The sequence below is a fragment of the Electrona antarctica genome (genome assembly GCF_951216825.1).
Source record: "Electrona antarctica genome assembly, chromosome: 6".
In the NCBI taxonomy this organism is placed as follows: domain Eukaryota; kingdom Metazoa; phylum Chordata; class Actinopteri; order Myctophiformes; family Myctophidae; genus Electrona; species Electrona antarctica.
Genome location: NC_136811.1, coordinates 50559695 through 50575390, shown reverse-complemented (window position 1 = coordinate 50575390; position 15696 = coordinate 50559695). Strand labels below are relative to the sequence as shown.

The 15696-nt window shown below is 41.4% G+C and overlaps 1 protein-coding gene across 1 annotated transcript; it reads left to right on the top strand.

Moving 5' to 3' along the window:
- Positions 1–404: 404 nt before the first annotated feature.
- LOC306925310 (uncharacterized protein) lies at positions 405–13876 on the top strand. Its single transcript, XM_079504068.1, has 3 exons — positions 405–524; positions 6661–7021; positions 12145–13876. The coding sequence occupies exons 2-3, from the start codon at positions 6721–6723 to the stop codon at positions 13311–13313; spliced, it is 1470 nt and encodes a 489-aa protein (XP_079360194.1). The 5' UTR covers positions 405–524; positions 6661–6720; the 3' UTR covers positions 13314–13876.
- The last annotated feature ends 1820 nt before the right edge of the window (positions 13877–15696 follow it).

Below are 15696 nucleotides of genomic sequence, written 5' to 3'. Positions count from 1 at the left end.
GGATGGATGGGGAAGGATCTGTCAGAACAGAACAAGGACACTCATTTCAGGGTTGTACAAATAAATCATAAAACATCAAAGTAAATAATTGGCAACATAAATAATACAACAATGGAAACAGACAGTATAAATGAAAAGGTAAAAATACATATTGGTAGGAAAAGAAAAAAAATATGTGTGATGTGTGTGGGTGTAAGACATTTTGTACTTCTAGATTTGATTCATCAAATGGTTTCTATAAGTTTATATTTAAAATGATTTAGTGAAGTTAGACTTTGACGAGATCACAGTACAATACATAGATGTTCCACTGTATTACACTGTACCATGGCTCCCTCTAGTGCCCGTCTATGGTACGTGCACCGTGCACGCTTCCAGCAGCAGCAGCGCTAGACTGCGCATGTGCACAACCCTATGAGTGTTGGTGTGAGTGTTTGACACTTTAATTAATATACAAAGAAAAGTAAAAAGTTTCGTTTGAAAACGGTCTCGTCGTTAAGCAGCTCAACCCTGAAACACAGCAGGTAGATGAACTGATTCACCTTGTTTTTACTACATTTATTCTTTTAACATGGAACAACATGACGAGTATTTCTCTCATATCTGCTTGTTTGTTATAATGTGATCTTAGAGGAAATCTTGAAAAAACAAGAAGGTGGCCGCACACGCCAATAGCCAGAGTGCCAATATTTTATTAGGACAGCAGGTAAGACAAAAATGAATCCAACGTTTCGGCGGTTAAGCCTTCATCAGGGAATAATGTGATCTTAAACATTAAGCAGTAGTTAATTCTAGCAGCACTATAATGATATTGTAAGTCGCTCCTCCAAAGGGAGCCTAGCTCTCTTGGCTACGTGGCTTGTTGCCTGCCTGCTCTGCTGAGTTGGAGAACAGGGTTCGATTCCAGCTCATCATACGGTACAATATATATACATTGTTGCATAATCACTATTATTAATGTAACCATAACTTTACATCAGTGTGTTGTGTACTATTGCAGAGAGAGAGAGAGAGAGAGAGAGAGAGACGAATGCACAGGTCAAAATACAAAAACCCATGCATCAAAACACTGATATATTATTGATTTGCAAACTTAAATTTGGCCCTACTTCAGTCTATTTAGTAGCTTAATGAGTTGTATTATAATGTTTTTGTCCTTTTTATGTCCAATGTATTTGTATTTAGTTTATAAAGTTAACATACAACCTATAATTAGAGGGATTTGATAGACTGAATGTTACTTTTCAGGATTCCTTGCATAATAGCAAAAATAGCTGATCTACAAGCTCAAAACGCGTCACACTGCGACGCGTTTTGAGCTTGTAGATTGGCTATTTTTGCTACGACAGTAATATGCAATACGGTCCTCTGGAGTGAGTCAAAGTTGCCCACCCCTGACCTATAAGCCATTCCAGCGGCAGCCTATGGAAATGGGCAGGGGTGAGGTGGGTTCTGGACTGGGAGTGAGGCCAAGTAGTAGCCTGACCAGTTTGTTTTGGGAAGTCTGGAGCCTTGTTTTAAGATGCTTGTGGTACCAAGAGGCATGCATAGTCAAAGAAACCTTGCACAAGCCTACGAGTGCTCCGTCTTCAAGGCGTTTTTGTTGACCAGTGAAGAGATCCTGTATAGGAATCTTGTTCTTTGGTTGACTTTTCTGATTACGTTGGTAGCCATTTTATCACAGGAAAGATTTGCCTCCAGGGTGGAACCTAGGTAGGTAATTTCATCTTTCCGTGTGATAATTATTGTCACCCACTTTAACTGAGAAGTCATCTGCCTTGCTGAGATTACTATTTGATCCAGAGAGAATGGATTCAGTTCCGTTTTTCCCAGGTGTAATGATCGCTTGTTATCAGCGAGCCAGGTGCAGATTCTACAGAGCTGAGCTGAAGGCCTTTTCAAGCTGCAGTTTGTCAAAGGTGCAAACATAGTTTGTAAATGAGCAGGATTTATACTCTGTGTAGGCCTACTGTAATGTTAACACTCTGATCGCCCAGCGTTATTTGGAACCATTAAATCAGTGCGCCCCACTATTTGCAGCTTCAGAGCCCATTTCAAGGTGACATGACGCCATCTTGGTTTGTGCTGGATATAATAGCATGTAGCCAAAAGACCCCCCCCCCCCCCCAAGCTCTATTTGGTGTAAGCAATGGCGACAGCCAAGTGGGAATTGTATCCCCCATCTTATTTAATTTATATATGGACCCGAATACCCGAGATCCGAACCGAGAACGGAGCCGGTTCGGGTGCAAAATATTGACATGCCGTCGGGGAACGGGTCGGTTCCATTTCAAAGCTGCGGGCCTCGTTCCGGGCATCTGAAATGCAGAATACCCGAAATGCCCGTGCAGGACCCGAGCTTTATTATAATATTAAACCTTTCAACTTTAAAAATAGGTTTTGAAAATAGACATATTATGGTTATGCTTTCGTTCAACTGCGTTGTAATGATTATGTTCTAAAATACACGCCTCGAGGATTTGGAAATGGAACGTATCCACTGGTGGTGGGTGTGGACGCGTTCGGAAATACCGCACCGGAGCACACTCGCCTATTAGTTTGCATTGCACAGTGTGCTCAGTGCGCTAAATTTCCGAACGTGCCCACAGTGTGTGCGCGCAGTCACAGTAACAACACTAACACGAACATCATCATGGCTGGCGGCCCCCTTCTTGAGCGAGGTGAAACCGGTGAAACGCAAACTACAAGCAAACGATTACAGCACGCAATCTTCTAAAGGGAAGTCAGATGTCTGGGACAGTTTTGTTGTCATTGTCGACGCAGACGGTAATAATGTTGGTGCTGCTAAATGCACAAAGTGTGACTCACTGCTTACTTACGACATGCAGAAGACGGGAAAATCTTCAGTGTTTCACAGTCACGATGAAAATAAGCATACATAAGTATAATAAGACGAAAGTCCGTGAAAATGTAGTTCTGTTCTGAATCTGCATTGTGCTGTGCAAACTGTACTTAACCATGCGACGCATTGCGAGCTTCTTGTAGATCGGCTATTTTCAGCACTCCTTTGTAGAGGCGGGGGTGATGCTGACGTTCAGTGTTCACTTCAGTCTCATAATCACAGTCACGGTGAAAATAAGCATAATATAGGATTGTAACGGGTCTTTCGGACCGGGTAGGTTTATTTCGGATCGGATCCTGTTTTTATCGGCTCCGTTTCGGACCGGATCCAAAACTTTCGGGACTGGCTCCGGGCCGGGTGCGGCCAATTAGAATGTTTTCGGATCCGGATCGGTTCTGTTCTGATATCACCGGGTCCATTTCGGACCGGGTCCAATTTTATGGACCCGTGCTGCCCTCTACTTGTCTGCTCAACTGAGAACCTGTAACACAGGGTGCATGGTCAGAGAAACAATAGTAAACCATCTGATGTATGCAGATGACCTGGTGGTCCTCAGTCCCAGTAGTGCTGGTTTACAACAGCTCCTTGACATTTGCTCTAAATATGGTGTGCAACATGACATAGAATATAATGCCAGCAAAAGCGCTGTTCTAATATATAGAACTAAAGAGGACAAACGCCTTAACTTTCCTATGTTTAAACTATCGGACAATAGTCTTGAGGTCTGGAATAAGATTCAATATCTTCGTCATTTTATTACTGATTAAATTACGATGATGATATACAGACAATGTCGGAAGTTGTATGCTCAAGCAAACACTATTGCCCGCAAGTTCACCTGTGATCACCTGTGTTCATGACTCAAAAATCTAGCATGCGCAGTTCACAAAATGCATATAATGATGCCATGAGAACACTCCTTAAACAACCCAGAGAGCAGTTTGTCACTGCTGGAGTGAGGACTTTTAAAGCACTCCTAAGAATTGTAATGTTTAAGTTTATGCAAAGGCTGGATCGACAAATGGTATCATTGTGGTGCTTTCAAGCCCTTCAGTGAGCTGTTACGTTATACATCAAGTTTAAGGGTACACTGGCTAAAATAAAATGCCTGTATGTTCTGCCTGTGGGTAAAGTTATATATTGTGTATTTGGTTTACATTATTTTATGATTTTATTTCTTGTATGTTAACCCCATGTGTGTATGTATCTCTATGGACCTGAGTCTGCTAATAAAGTTTGAATATAGAATATAGGAGCTACTTAGATCACTCTCCTCCAGGGCTCCAGCGTGCGACCTATTAGGTCGCATATGCGACTTAATTTATTAAGGGTGATACTTAAAATTGAATGAGGTCGCACAGGTGCGACTTGCTGGAAGGATGAGTGGAGGAAAAAAAAACATCCCGCAGTGCTTGCCCGTTCCATTGATTGAAAACATTGGACGTTCGCCTGACGCCCAGTGTTCAAAGAACGATCGTTCACGAAAACCCACAAATAAGCCCTTCAGACTTGGATGGTCAGAGCGGCGCGATTACATACAAAGTCAATTAAAAGACGAGAATTGCGCAAACGGGCGCGGCGTGACCTGCCGCGGTACAAACTGGACGAACCGAGGCGAATATATATTCAGGTCTGAACGCAGCTTATCCGACACAGATTAACTAATCTTTCTCAGCTGTACAATTTCACTGGAGCGCGCAGTGCGCATATCTAACTGCATGATGATCAGTCATGATCTACACCAGGGTTCCCCAATAGGCGGCCCGCGGGCCATTTGCGGCCCGCGGGGGGGGGTCCTGCCCTGAAAATGAATTTCAGGGCAGGACCAGGACCCTGAAAAATGAATTTTCAGGGCAAGACCTCGACATCACGCGTGCGGACTCGGCCCCCAGCCTGGTACCCTAGTCAAAATATGGCCCTCGAGGAAAATTAATTGGGGAACCCTGATCTACACAGACAGCCGACTCCCGACCCAAACACTGAGTGAAACTTAGTAAACGTGTTGTTTGACCTATGGTATGTGTCCATACCATAGGTCCATACATGCTGATCGGCCAACAAAATACATTAATCTCCCTCCCAGTGAGTGAAGAGCACTGATGCCTGATTTATTCTTCGTGTTCCGTGCTGAAAATAGCTGATCTACAAGCTCGCAACGCGTCGCGTCCGCGACGCGTTGTGAGCTTGTAGATCAGCTATTTTCAGCACGCGGAGATATGCAGGCTCTGAGAGCATTCAGAAACTTTTGCCTTCACAATAAAAGCATGCAGCTTTCACAAGTTGGCCCATAAAGACAAGGAAAAGGATTAAGAATTTGGTGGCATTTCACATTGCAAAAGATTTTTTCCAAAATGTAGAAATATTATAATAAGGAATTAATTTGGATAATGGTAATGGAGATATTGTACAAATTGTCACTTTATTAATCCAAAAGGTTTGGACTGCATTTAATTTTCAACACAAAACCTTAAACTGACTTTCTGTGTGTGGAATATAAATATTGCCTTTATTGACTGAGTGACTTTGTGGTGGGTTGAAACCATCTACAGTGTTTTGAAGTATAACCAGGTAGGTTGCTGTTTTTTACACAGTGACCTTTGTAGGGGGTTTTATGATTCAAACCTTTAATGGTGGAAACCACTACATAAATAAATGGCGCCCGATGTGGGGGCATGATAAGATCATGTATTAATACCACGCTATACAAAGAAAGAAATGGTGCTACCTAATTTGTGGTGGCGCTACCAAATGAAAAGGTAGGTGGCACCAGTGCTACCTGTGAAAAAGTTAGTCTGGAGCCCTGCTCTCCTCACCGAGGGTAAAATACAGGCTGGCTATGTGATCAAATATAATCTCCCATCCCTACTTCCTGCTGCTTGAATTGAGGCAGAACATTCATTTATTCACCTTATTCACTTTACATCATTGTTCCTTGTGTAAACTTAAGTTGTATGATTTCTTCCCGGTTTGTAGCCCAGGAGTGTTTTTTTGTGCAAAACTAATGCTTGGAATGGATTCAGTGTCATGAAAACCCCCTAGTTTGACACGTCACATGCTACTTAAAGCGTGATGAAATTTTGACATTTTTGCCGTATATAGGTAATGGTATGGTCACCAGTGTTGTTTTAGTCATAGTCTCTTGAATAGTTATAATTTAGTTTTAGTCACCTGGAATGTTTTAGTCGACTAAATATCATAAGACTAAATGTACAGTTGATTTAGTCGAACAAAATGTATTTTGGCAGGCCTTGTTGCCGTCGTAATGACTGTTTTTTTCACTTACTGAAAATAGCCGATCTACAAGCCCACAACGATCTACAAGCCCACAACGTGTCGCAGTGCGACGCGTTGTGAGCTCGGCTATTTTCAGCATGCAACCAATTGTAAAATGACTTATACTGGATCTCTTGTCAACTAGTCCCTTCCTAACATTTTAGTCTAGTTTTTATTTGTTGACGAAATTGTCAGCATATTTAGTCTTAGTTTTAATCACCACAGGTTAGTTTTCATTTAGTTTCCATTTCGTTTTTGTCAGTGAAAAAACGTAGTCGAACATTTCTTGTCTTAGTTTTAGTCGACGGAAACAACACTGATGGTCACATAAACCCCTATAAAAGAAATCGCTCAATACCGACAGTCAGTCCGCAAGTGTGAGTATGTAGTATTATGTGAGTATATACTGTAGTCAATATTTTAGGCCAATAAACACTATATAACAAATGTCCCACTCCACACCCCCGGCTGCCAGACTATAGGTCTCCAGTTATTCAAGTCCTTCCTTATTCGCTTGATTTCAGACCGGAGTCCAGACTGCAGGTGAAGATGAACTCTCCAGACTCATAAGAACTACAATACCCATGATGCATCACTCCCAGGTGAAGATGAACTCTCCAGCCAGGGACGTTTCTATTCAACAGGAAGTTGAAGACGTTTCTATTAAACAGGAAGCTGAATACATTTCTATTCGACAGGAAGCTGAAGATGTTTCTATTAAACAGGAAGCTGAATACGTTTCTATTAAACAGGAAGCTGAAGACGTTTCTATTGAACAGGAACCTGAAGACGTTTCTATTAAACAGGAAGCTGAAGACGTTTCTATTAAACAGGAAGCTGAAGACGTTTCTATTAAACAGGAAGCTGAAGACCAGCCACACCTCAGTAAGTTTCATGTGCTTTTCCTTCCTTTATTGCAGTGGACATCTTTTACATAGATTGTTAAGCTACTATCGGTCCACATTTTAAGCTTTCATTGTCAGAAGTGCTTCTGTTTCATAACGTCATGCACTGAGTGGCATGATTAATTTACTTCCAAATCAGAGCTCGTGTGTGAAGTATCATTTTTAGGGCCCGAGCACTGCACAGTAGTGCGAAGCCCTATTGAAATCGCAGTGATTATTGTTTGTTTGTTGATTCCCCCAAATGAATTGCGTTGTTGAGGCGCTAAATGTACTCGAAAAGTTGTGAAACTTGCACACACATCAAAAGTGGCGCAAAGTCGCATATTTTAATAGTCTAATGGCTCAATAGCGCCCCCTACAAAGCTTTGTGCCTCAAGCCCCACAATACGGATTCACCTACATATACGGAAATTGGTACACACCTGTATCATGTCCCAACTTGCAAAAAAGTCTCTTGAAACGGAACAGGAAGTCGGGCCATTTTCAATCGTTTGTCGCGTTTTGGTGAAATTTTTGCCATTTCCACGGGTCACACTTTAACAAAGTCCTCCTAGCAGGAGGGTCCGTTCCGCATAAAACTCGCTCAGCATACACAAAAGACCTTAACGATGAAAATGTATCAAAATCGCGAGTTTTCGTAACATGGCGTGACCGTGGCGAAGCGTCAAACTTCAACGCCAAACAGAAAGTGAAAATAACAGCTGATTGGTCGATATTTGAAAGTTCATATTTTTTGCTATAACCTTTCAATGGTTTGTCATTCAGACTTGTGGGTGGTGTCATCGGACTTCGGACGTTTTGAGTCCTTGACCTTCATTGGTATAACTTAGCCCCGCCCCTTCTTCTGATTGGTCGAAATCTCATAGTTCCTAATTTGTCCTATAATCTTTCAATGGTTTGTCATACAGACGTGTGGGTGGTGTCGACTTGGTTTTGAGTCCTTGACCTTCATTGGTGTAACTTATGCTGTATTCACATGGAATCAGGCAAGCGGTAGACGGCAAACAGCAAAATCTGCTGGATGGCACGGAACGGTAAAAAGTTTATATATGTTAACATTGATGCTGTCTACCGTTACCGTTGCCGGTTCTGGCTGCCGGGCTGCCGTGCCATCCTGTTCCGTCCTGCTCCCGTCCACTAAAATGACATGCCGTCTGCTGTCTACCGCTTGCCTGATTCCATGTGAATGCAGCATTCTGAAGAATGGCCCCTTCTTCTGATTGGTCGATATTTGATAGTTCCTATTTTGTCCTATAACTTTTCAGTGATTTTTCATACAGACTCGTGGGGGGTGTCATTGGACTTGGTTCAGAGTCCTTGTCTTTCATTGGTGAAACTTGCCCCGCCCCCTCTTCTGATTGGTCAATATGTTATAGTTTCGTCGTACAGAGTCATGAGTCACCTCATTGGACCCATTTGAGTCATTCAGTAGAGTTACTTAGCTCTGCTCCCATTTCTGATTTTCTGATATTTGCCTGTAACTTGCATCGTTGCTTGCAGCTTTAATTAGTGTGGTTGCGACCATACTATTGTTCCCCTACTTTGGAATACTTTGCCACGCTACTCCTCCCACAGTTTTTGCCGCACGCACTCGAGCCATATGTCAAATCGACCGGCTTCGTCGGGAATCGTGTGCTATCTCCTTGCTAAGAGATCCGTTGTATAGTTGAATTGATATTCATTAATTACTTCTCCATTGACTTATAATGGGAAGATCGAAGACTAATTACGGCTCCAATTTAAGTATTTTTTCCCTTGTAGACCGTAAGCACCATATTTACAAGACTTAGGCTGGAGGTTCATAATAATTATGAAAATTAATTGAAAAGGAATTACATCACTCAGCCTCATGGTGGCGCTATAACAGCCCACTTCACGTTTTTCCCTATAACTCTTGAACCGAAAGTCATAAAATCATGACGGATCTCCCCACATAGGCCACGCCCATTTCCGTCTAGAATGAAATTGCACCAAATTTGCATTTACTTCAAAACACACTTTTTGCTCACCCTCCAACACATTTTGTCCAAATCTCACACAAATTGGTACACATCTCTGGCGCGATCCGATTACTTGACCTCAGGCAGACTTTTTATATTCCCTAACGTTTGGTCGTAATTTTTTATTTATTTATTTTATTTATTTGACAGGGACAAAGCTCATTAATCAACATGTCAGTTTTCACCTCAATGTAAATGGGCCAGAGTTAGCCAAAGCTAATTTCCATCTGTAGTCCCTGGGCAGGCTCTTAAAAAATGTATGATAAAAGAAAGACAGTGTATAGTGTGCCAGCACACAACACCATGCGTTGATGCCATGTGTGCAATGTGCTAGCACCCAACACTGTCCGTACAAAAACACAATACAATACAGATAAAAGAAAGACAGAGTGTAGTGTGCCAGCACACAACACCATGCGTTGATGCCATGTGTGCATATGTGCTAGCACCCAACACTATGTCCATACACAAACACAATACAATACAGTACACTACAGGAACAGATCAACATGGTACAGGGGACAGAACAACTACATAGTGAAGTGAATAATGACACCGGTGAGAAATACTAAATAGTGCTGATAGTTACTCATGATTACAGATTTTGAATTGTTTTTAGCCACCTTTTCAGATTGAATTTGAAGGTCAGATAGTTGGAGGTCTCTCTTACTTCTGTGGGGAGGCTGTTCCAGTGATGGGAGGCTCTAACAGAGAAGACTGTTTTACCAAACACACTACGTCTGATTGGCATTTCACAGTCCCCTCTGGTAGTTGCCCTTGTTGCTCTGTCACCACTGTCCCTTCGACCTATGAACTGTTTCAGTGGTGGAGGTGCAAGTCCATTTAAGATCTTAAAAATGAGACAAGAATCTGAAAAGTGTTTAAAGCTGTTAAAATTAAATAAGTTGTACTTTTTAACTATGTGGCAATGGTGGTAACGGTTGGGCTTTTGGTCAAGTGTTTTTAATGTCTGTTTGTACAGTGATTCTATGGGTTTTAAAGTTGTCTGATTTGTCTGTGACCAGGTTGTGAAGCAGTACGTTATGTGTGAAAAAATCATAGCATGCATGAAGAGTTTAGCTGCATCAGTTGTTAGATATGGTCTTATGTGTCTGAAATTAGATAAATTGAATTTGATTTTGTTGGCTACATTTTTAATATGTTTTTTAAATGTCAAGTTTGAGTCTAGTGTAATTCCAAGATACTTAAATTCTGATACTATCTGAATACTACTACCCTCGATGAGAATGTCAATGTCAGGGTCTGTGGAGTTACGTGAAAAATACATACCAACAGTTTTTTTGGTGTTCAGATGCAAACATGAGTTCCTCAGCCAATCAGATACGTGGCCCATGGCTGCAGTTAATTTATCTGCTTCCGAAGTTAGTAGGAGGGGCCTATTTTACAAAGAATGCCACAAATAATGAACGGAACGTTCAATCCACCCCGCATTTTAATCACATATCGAGAGTGGTTCAATCAATGCAGCGCCAAAAGCAATTCCATTTTCACCCATAGGGGGCGCCACAAATGTCGCCGTTTGTTGAAAAAACAATATGTTGGGGGGGATCCATCCGCACCAAAATACTTACACATGATCTCAGGGGTGATGTGACCATTTAATTGACTCATACAATTTGTGGGATGGGCTTATTTTTGAAATCAGGATCCGACCAGCACCAAATTTGAATAGCATGTTGTTTGGACTTGGCCTCTAACGCAACACCTCCTGGCAGACTCCTTGGGTCCCCGACGACATCGGTGCGACGGGTGCGATGGAGGCAACCATACTTTGCAATTTCCCAGAATTGCTTCTTTCTAGTTAGTGTGGTTGCCTATGGGCAACCATACTATTGTTCCCCTTACCTTTTCTTTCTTTCTTTCTTTCTTTCTTTCTTATTCTGTATAAACTTTATTTTGCCGTGCTACTCCTCCCACAGTTTTTGCCAAACATACTCGAGCCATATGTCAAATCGACCGGCTTCATCGGGAATCGTGTGCTTGTTGATTGATAAGAGAAATGTTGTATAGTTTAATTGACTTGAATGGGAAAATGGGAAAACTCACATTCAACTATTTGTTTCTCTGAGACCGTAAGGGCTGTAGTTACAACACTTGGAGGGGAGGTTCATAATAATTATCAAAATTAATTAACATATAATTATATCGGTCGGCCTCATGGTGGCGCTATAACAGCCCACTTTACGTTTTGCATTATAACTCTTGCACGGTAGGTCGTAAAATCAAAATTATTTTTTCCCTGGATTCCTTGAGTCCTGACGCATCTCCCCATATAGGCCACGTCCATTTGCGTCAGGATAGATTTTCCGCCATTTTGAATTTTCTTCAAAACACACTTTTGGATCCTCCAGCTACAGATTTTGGCCAAATCTCACAAGAATCGGTACACATGATCTCCGGACCTATCCGATTAAAACAGCAGAGTCAGAATTGTAATAGTCCATATCGTTCGTCCGTAATCAGCTTCCAAAGTTAGTGGGAGGGGCCTATTTTACAAAAGACGGCACAAATCACGAACGGAATGTCCGATCCATCCCAATTTTTTATCAAATGTCGAGGGTGGCTTAATAAACACAGAGCCAAAAGCTATTCTATTTTCATCTATAGGGGGCGCCACAATTGCAAAAACACTTACCCGTTTGTTGCAAAAACATGATTTCGGTGGGGGTAAACCCTCCCAATTACTTACACATGATCACAAGGGTGACTTTACATTGTAATTGGCTAGAAAAATTACCGGGAGGGGCCTATATTAGCGAGTGAGGCAACCACACTTTGCAATTTCCCAGAATTGCTTCTTTCAAGTTTAAATTGTTTCAGAATTTCATGATTCAAATGAAATATTTGCTGTAACATCATTATTCTTTTGGTGAATATAAAGTAAATATTACTTCACATGATTGTTTTTGTATTTTGCTAAAATCTTGCTAAAACTTTCAGAACTGTAGTAACCTGTAGTTAATAACGGTATGTCAATCTTATCTTGGTAGGTTAGCCCCTTTTGTACATGGAACATGGAAGAAGAATGGATTTACATTTTAGGAATCCAGTGTTGACCATCATGTTATGTTTCTGCTCCTAGACATCCTGCACATGGTTGTGTGTAAAGAGGAGGTTTCCCCTGAAGAGGAGAGTTGCTCTGGTCTGCTCCAGGAGGAACCAGAGCCTCCACAAATTAAAGAGAAACAGGAGGAGCTTAAAGAGGAACAAGAAGAGCTACTTCAAAGACCAGAGGAACCTGCTGGGTCAATGTTGACAATGCTAGAAGTGAAAGGTGAAGAAGAAGAAGAAGATGATGATGATGAAGACATATCTTCCCACTGCTCTGAAATTGAAGTTGAACTTGAATCTGACACTGAAGTCACTGAAGACAGTGAAGATTGGGAGGAGACCAGTGAGGACGATGATGACGAACGCCGTGACAAGAGTTTCAGTGACTCAGGTTCCCTGAAGAAGCACCAGCGTGTCCATACTAGAGAAAAACCTTTCCAATGTAAGCATTGTGACAAGAGTTTCAGTTTGTCCGGTAACCTGAAGATACACCAGCGTGTCCACACTGGAGAAAAACCTTTCCAATATAAACATTGTGACAAGAGTTTTACTGCATCATCTTCCCTGAAAACACACCAGAGTGTCCACACTGGAGAAAAACGTTACCAATGTAAACATTGTGACAAGAGTTTCAGTGTTTTAAGTAATTTGAAGACACACCTTCGTGTCCACACTGGAGAAAAACCTTTCCAATGTAAACATTGTGACAAAAGTTTTACTAAATCATCTTCCCTGAAGACACACCAGCGTATCCACACTGGAGAAAAACCTTTCCAATGTAAACATTGTAGCAAGAATTTCAGTGATTTAAGTAATTTCAAGACACACCTTCGTGTCCACACTGGAGAAAAACCTTTCCAATGTAAACATTGTAGCAATAGTTTCAGGTACTCAGGTTCCCTGAATAGACACCTTCGTGTCCACACTGGAGAAAAACCTTTTCACTGTAAACATTGTAACAAGAGTTTCAGACAGTCAGGTGAACTGAAAGCACACCAGCGTGTCCACACTGGAGAAAAACCTTTCCAATGTATACATTGTAACAATAATTTCAGATATTTAAGTAATTTGAAGACGCACTTTCGTGTCCACACTGGAGAAAAACCTTTCCAATGTAAACATTGTGACAAAGGTTTTACTAAATCATCTTACCTGAAGACACACCTTCGTGTCCACACAGGAGAAAAACCCTTCCAATAAAACATTGTAACAAGAGTTTTACTACATCATCTTACCTGAAGACACACCTTCGTGTCCACACTGGAGAAAAGCCTTACCAATGTAAACATTGTGACAAGAGTTTCAGTCAGACAGGTGACCTGAAGAAACACCAGCGTATCCACACTGGAGAAAAACCTTGCCAATGTAGACATTGTGACAAGAGTTTTAGTCTGACAGGTGACCTGAAGAAACACCAGCGTATCCACACTGGAGAAAAACCTTTCCAATGTAAACATTGTAGCAAGAATTTCAGTGATTTAAGTAATTTCAAGACACACCTTCGTGTCCACACTGGAGAAAAACCTTTCCAATGTAAACATTGTAGCAATAGTTTCAGGTACTCAGGTTCCCTGAATAGACACCTTCGTGTCCACACTGGAGAAAAACCTTTTCACTGTAAACATTGTAACAAGAGTTTCAGACAGTCAGGTGAACTGAAAGCACACCAGCGTGTCCACACTGGAGAAAAACCTTTCCAATGTATACATTGTAACAAGAATTTCAGATATTTAAGTAATTTGAAGACGCACCTTCGTGTCCACACTGGAGAAAAACCTTTCCAATGTAAGCATTGTGACAGGAGTTTCAATGTTTTAAATAATTTGAAGACACACCTTCGTGTCCACACTGGAGAAAAACCTTTCCAATGTAAACATTGTAACAAGAATCTTACCTCATCATCTTCCCTGAAGAAACACCAGCGTATCCACACTAGAGCTGGCAAAGTCCGACCTAGATCCGATTTTTTCCGAGAGACCCGACCCAGCCAGGCAGACATAAATGTGGACTATATAGAAATAATATAACGTTTTTTTTAGACTGTTTTAAACAAAATAATTGTATTTTATATTAATGTCAGATTTCTTTAAAGGTTTATTCGTTGTTTTAGTATTTAATTTCAATATTTTACAGAGGGGTTGATGAAAAGAGGAATTAAGGGGCAATTATGGGCACTAGATTTGCCCGTAAACCTCAAGTTTAGCAGCATATACAGTAATATACGGTAATATACAGGTGTGATGGTACAATTCGGGAGTTTACCGGAGTTTGTTGGAAAGTTTAACGGGAGTTTCGTGTAATATACACATCCGTATTCCATGCTTTTTGCGCAGTGATAAGTTTGTAGCGGTCGGTAGTACTTGCACGCTCTGCTTGCGCACTAGTAGGCAAGTTGGCACTCGACAGCGTGCAGTTCTAGTTTTTTCATGTAATGATATGTTTTTGTTATTGATGATATTGAATTTTGTTGAGTGGCGCTAGCCCTCCTATGGGGCTTTATCTTTGTGTGAACACAACCATGATGATTTGTATTGGCTGAACATCATCCCATAGCAATGACTTGATTGGCTGATGTACATTGACATACATGGCAGAGAAGTGATGATGCCAAAAGTGATTGGCGGGAATTACATTTTTTATGATTTGATTGACAGAGCATGGAATGTGATGTATGATGATAAGACTTTACAAGTGTGATTTTTGTTATGCTTCATGTCTGAATTGATTGCATAGGGCCTAAACCTAAATGGACCGCAAGGACTTTTTTGTGCTATCCCTTTTGGAATACGGGTTTGACTGAACTCTGTTGTATTTACATTTATGTCTAAACTATTCAATCAATCAATCAATCAATCAATCAATCAATCAATCCTGTCAATAGAGGTGTCCATTCTCCTGCTCTTTTTTTTTTTACTCATGTTAAACCCTTAAAGGACAACTTTTACCCAGGGGGCAAACCACCCCTTTTTTTTGGGAAACCTGCAACATCAAAGGTTGTCCAACAGAAATAATATCTATGCCCCATTGCCCCCGTAGGATCACAACCTATATGGACACACAATGTCAATTATTTTGCTGGAAATCCAATATGGCCATCACAATATTAGCCCCCATTTAATATAATGCAGCCCCAGAGACAGACATACAGACAGACAGAGACTAGTCCATGGAGTAATACAAGGATAGAGACCGAACCGGAGCGTTAGCCCTGCCCCCCATGCCAGCTATTCATTTCGATGGAAGTTGCTCAGTGGCGTTTTGAAGCACCCGAAAGACTGCCGGAAGTACAATTATAACTCAATGGCTCGAGTGAGCGGAAGATATGTCCGGATCTCAAATTGGAGGTCCGGTATGACGCACATTACGCACATGACGTCACTGAACGTCCGTCCACCTCCATGAACGTGCTGCAGTTCCACTTTTCGCTAGTAGGTAGTGGCAGCTTCAACGTTGGATAGCCTTACTGGGGGCTTGGACTAGTCGCTGTGCTTGGCAGGCTTTAGGGCTTTCCACAGCTACCCCACAACACAGCAAGAGCAGAGCAGAATACTAAATATACAATAACTAAACATAAATCTCACTT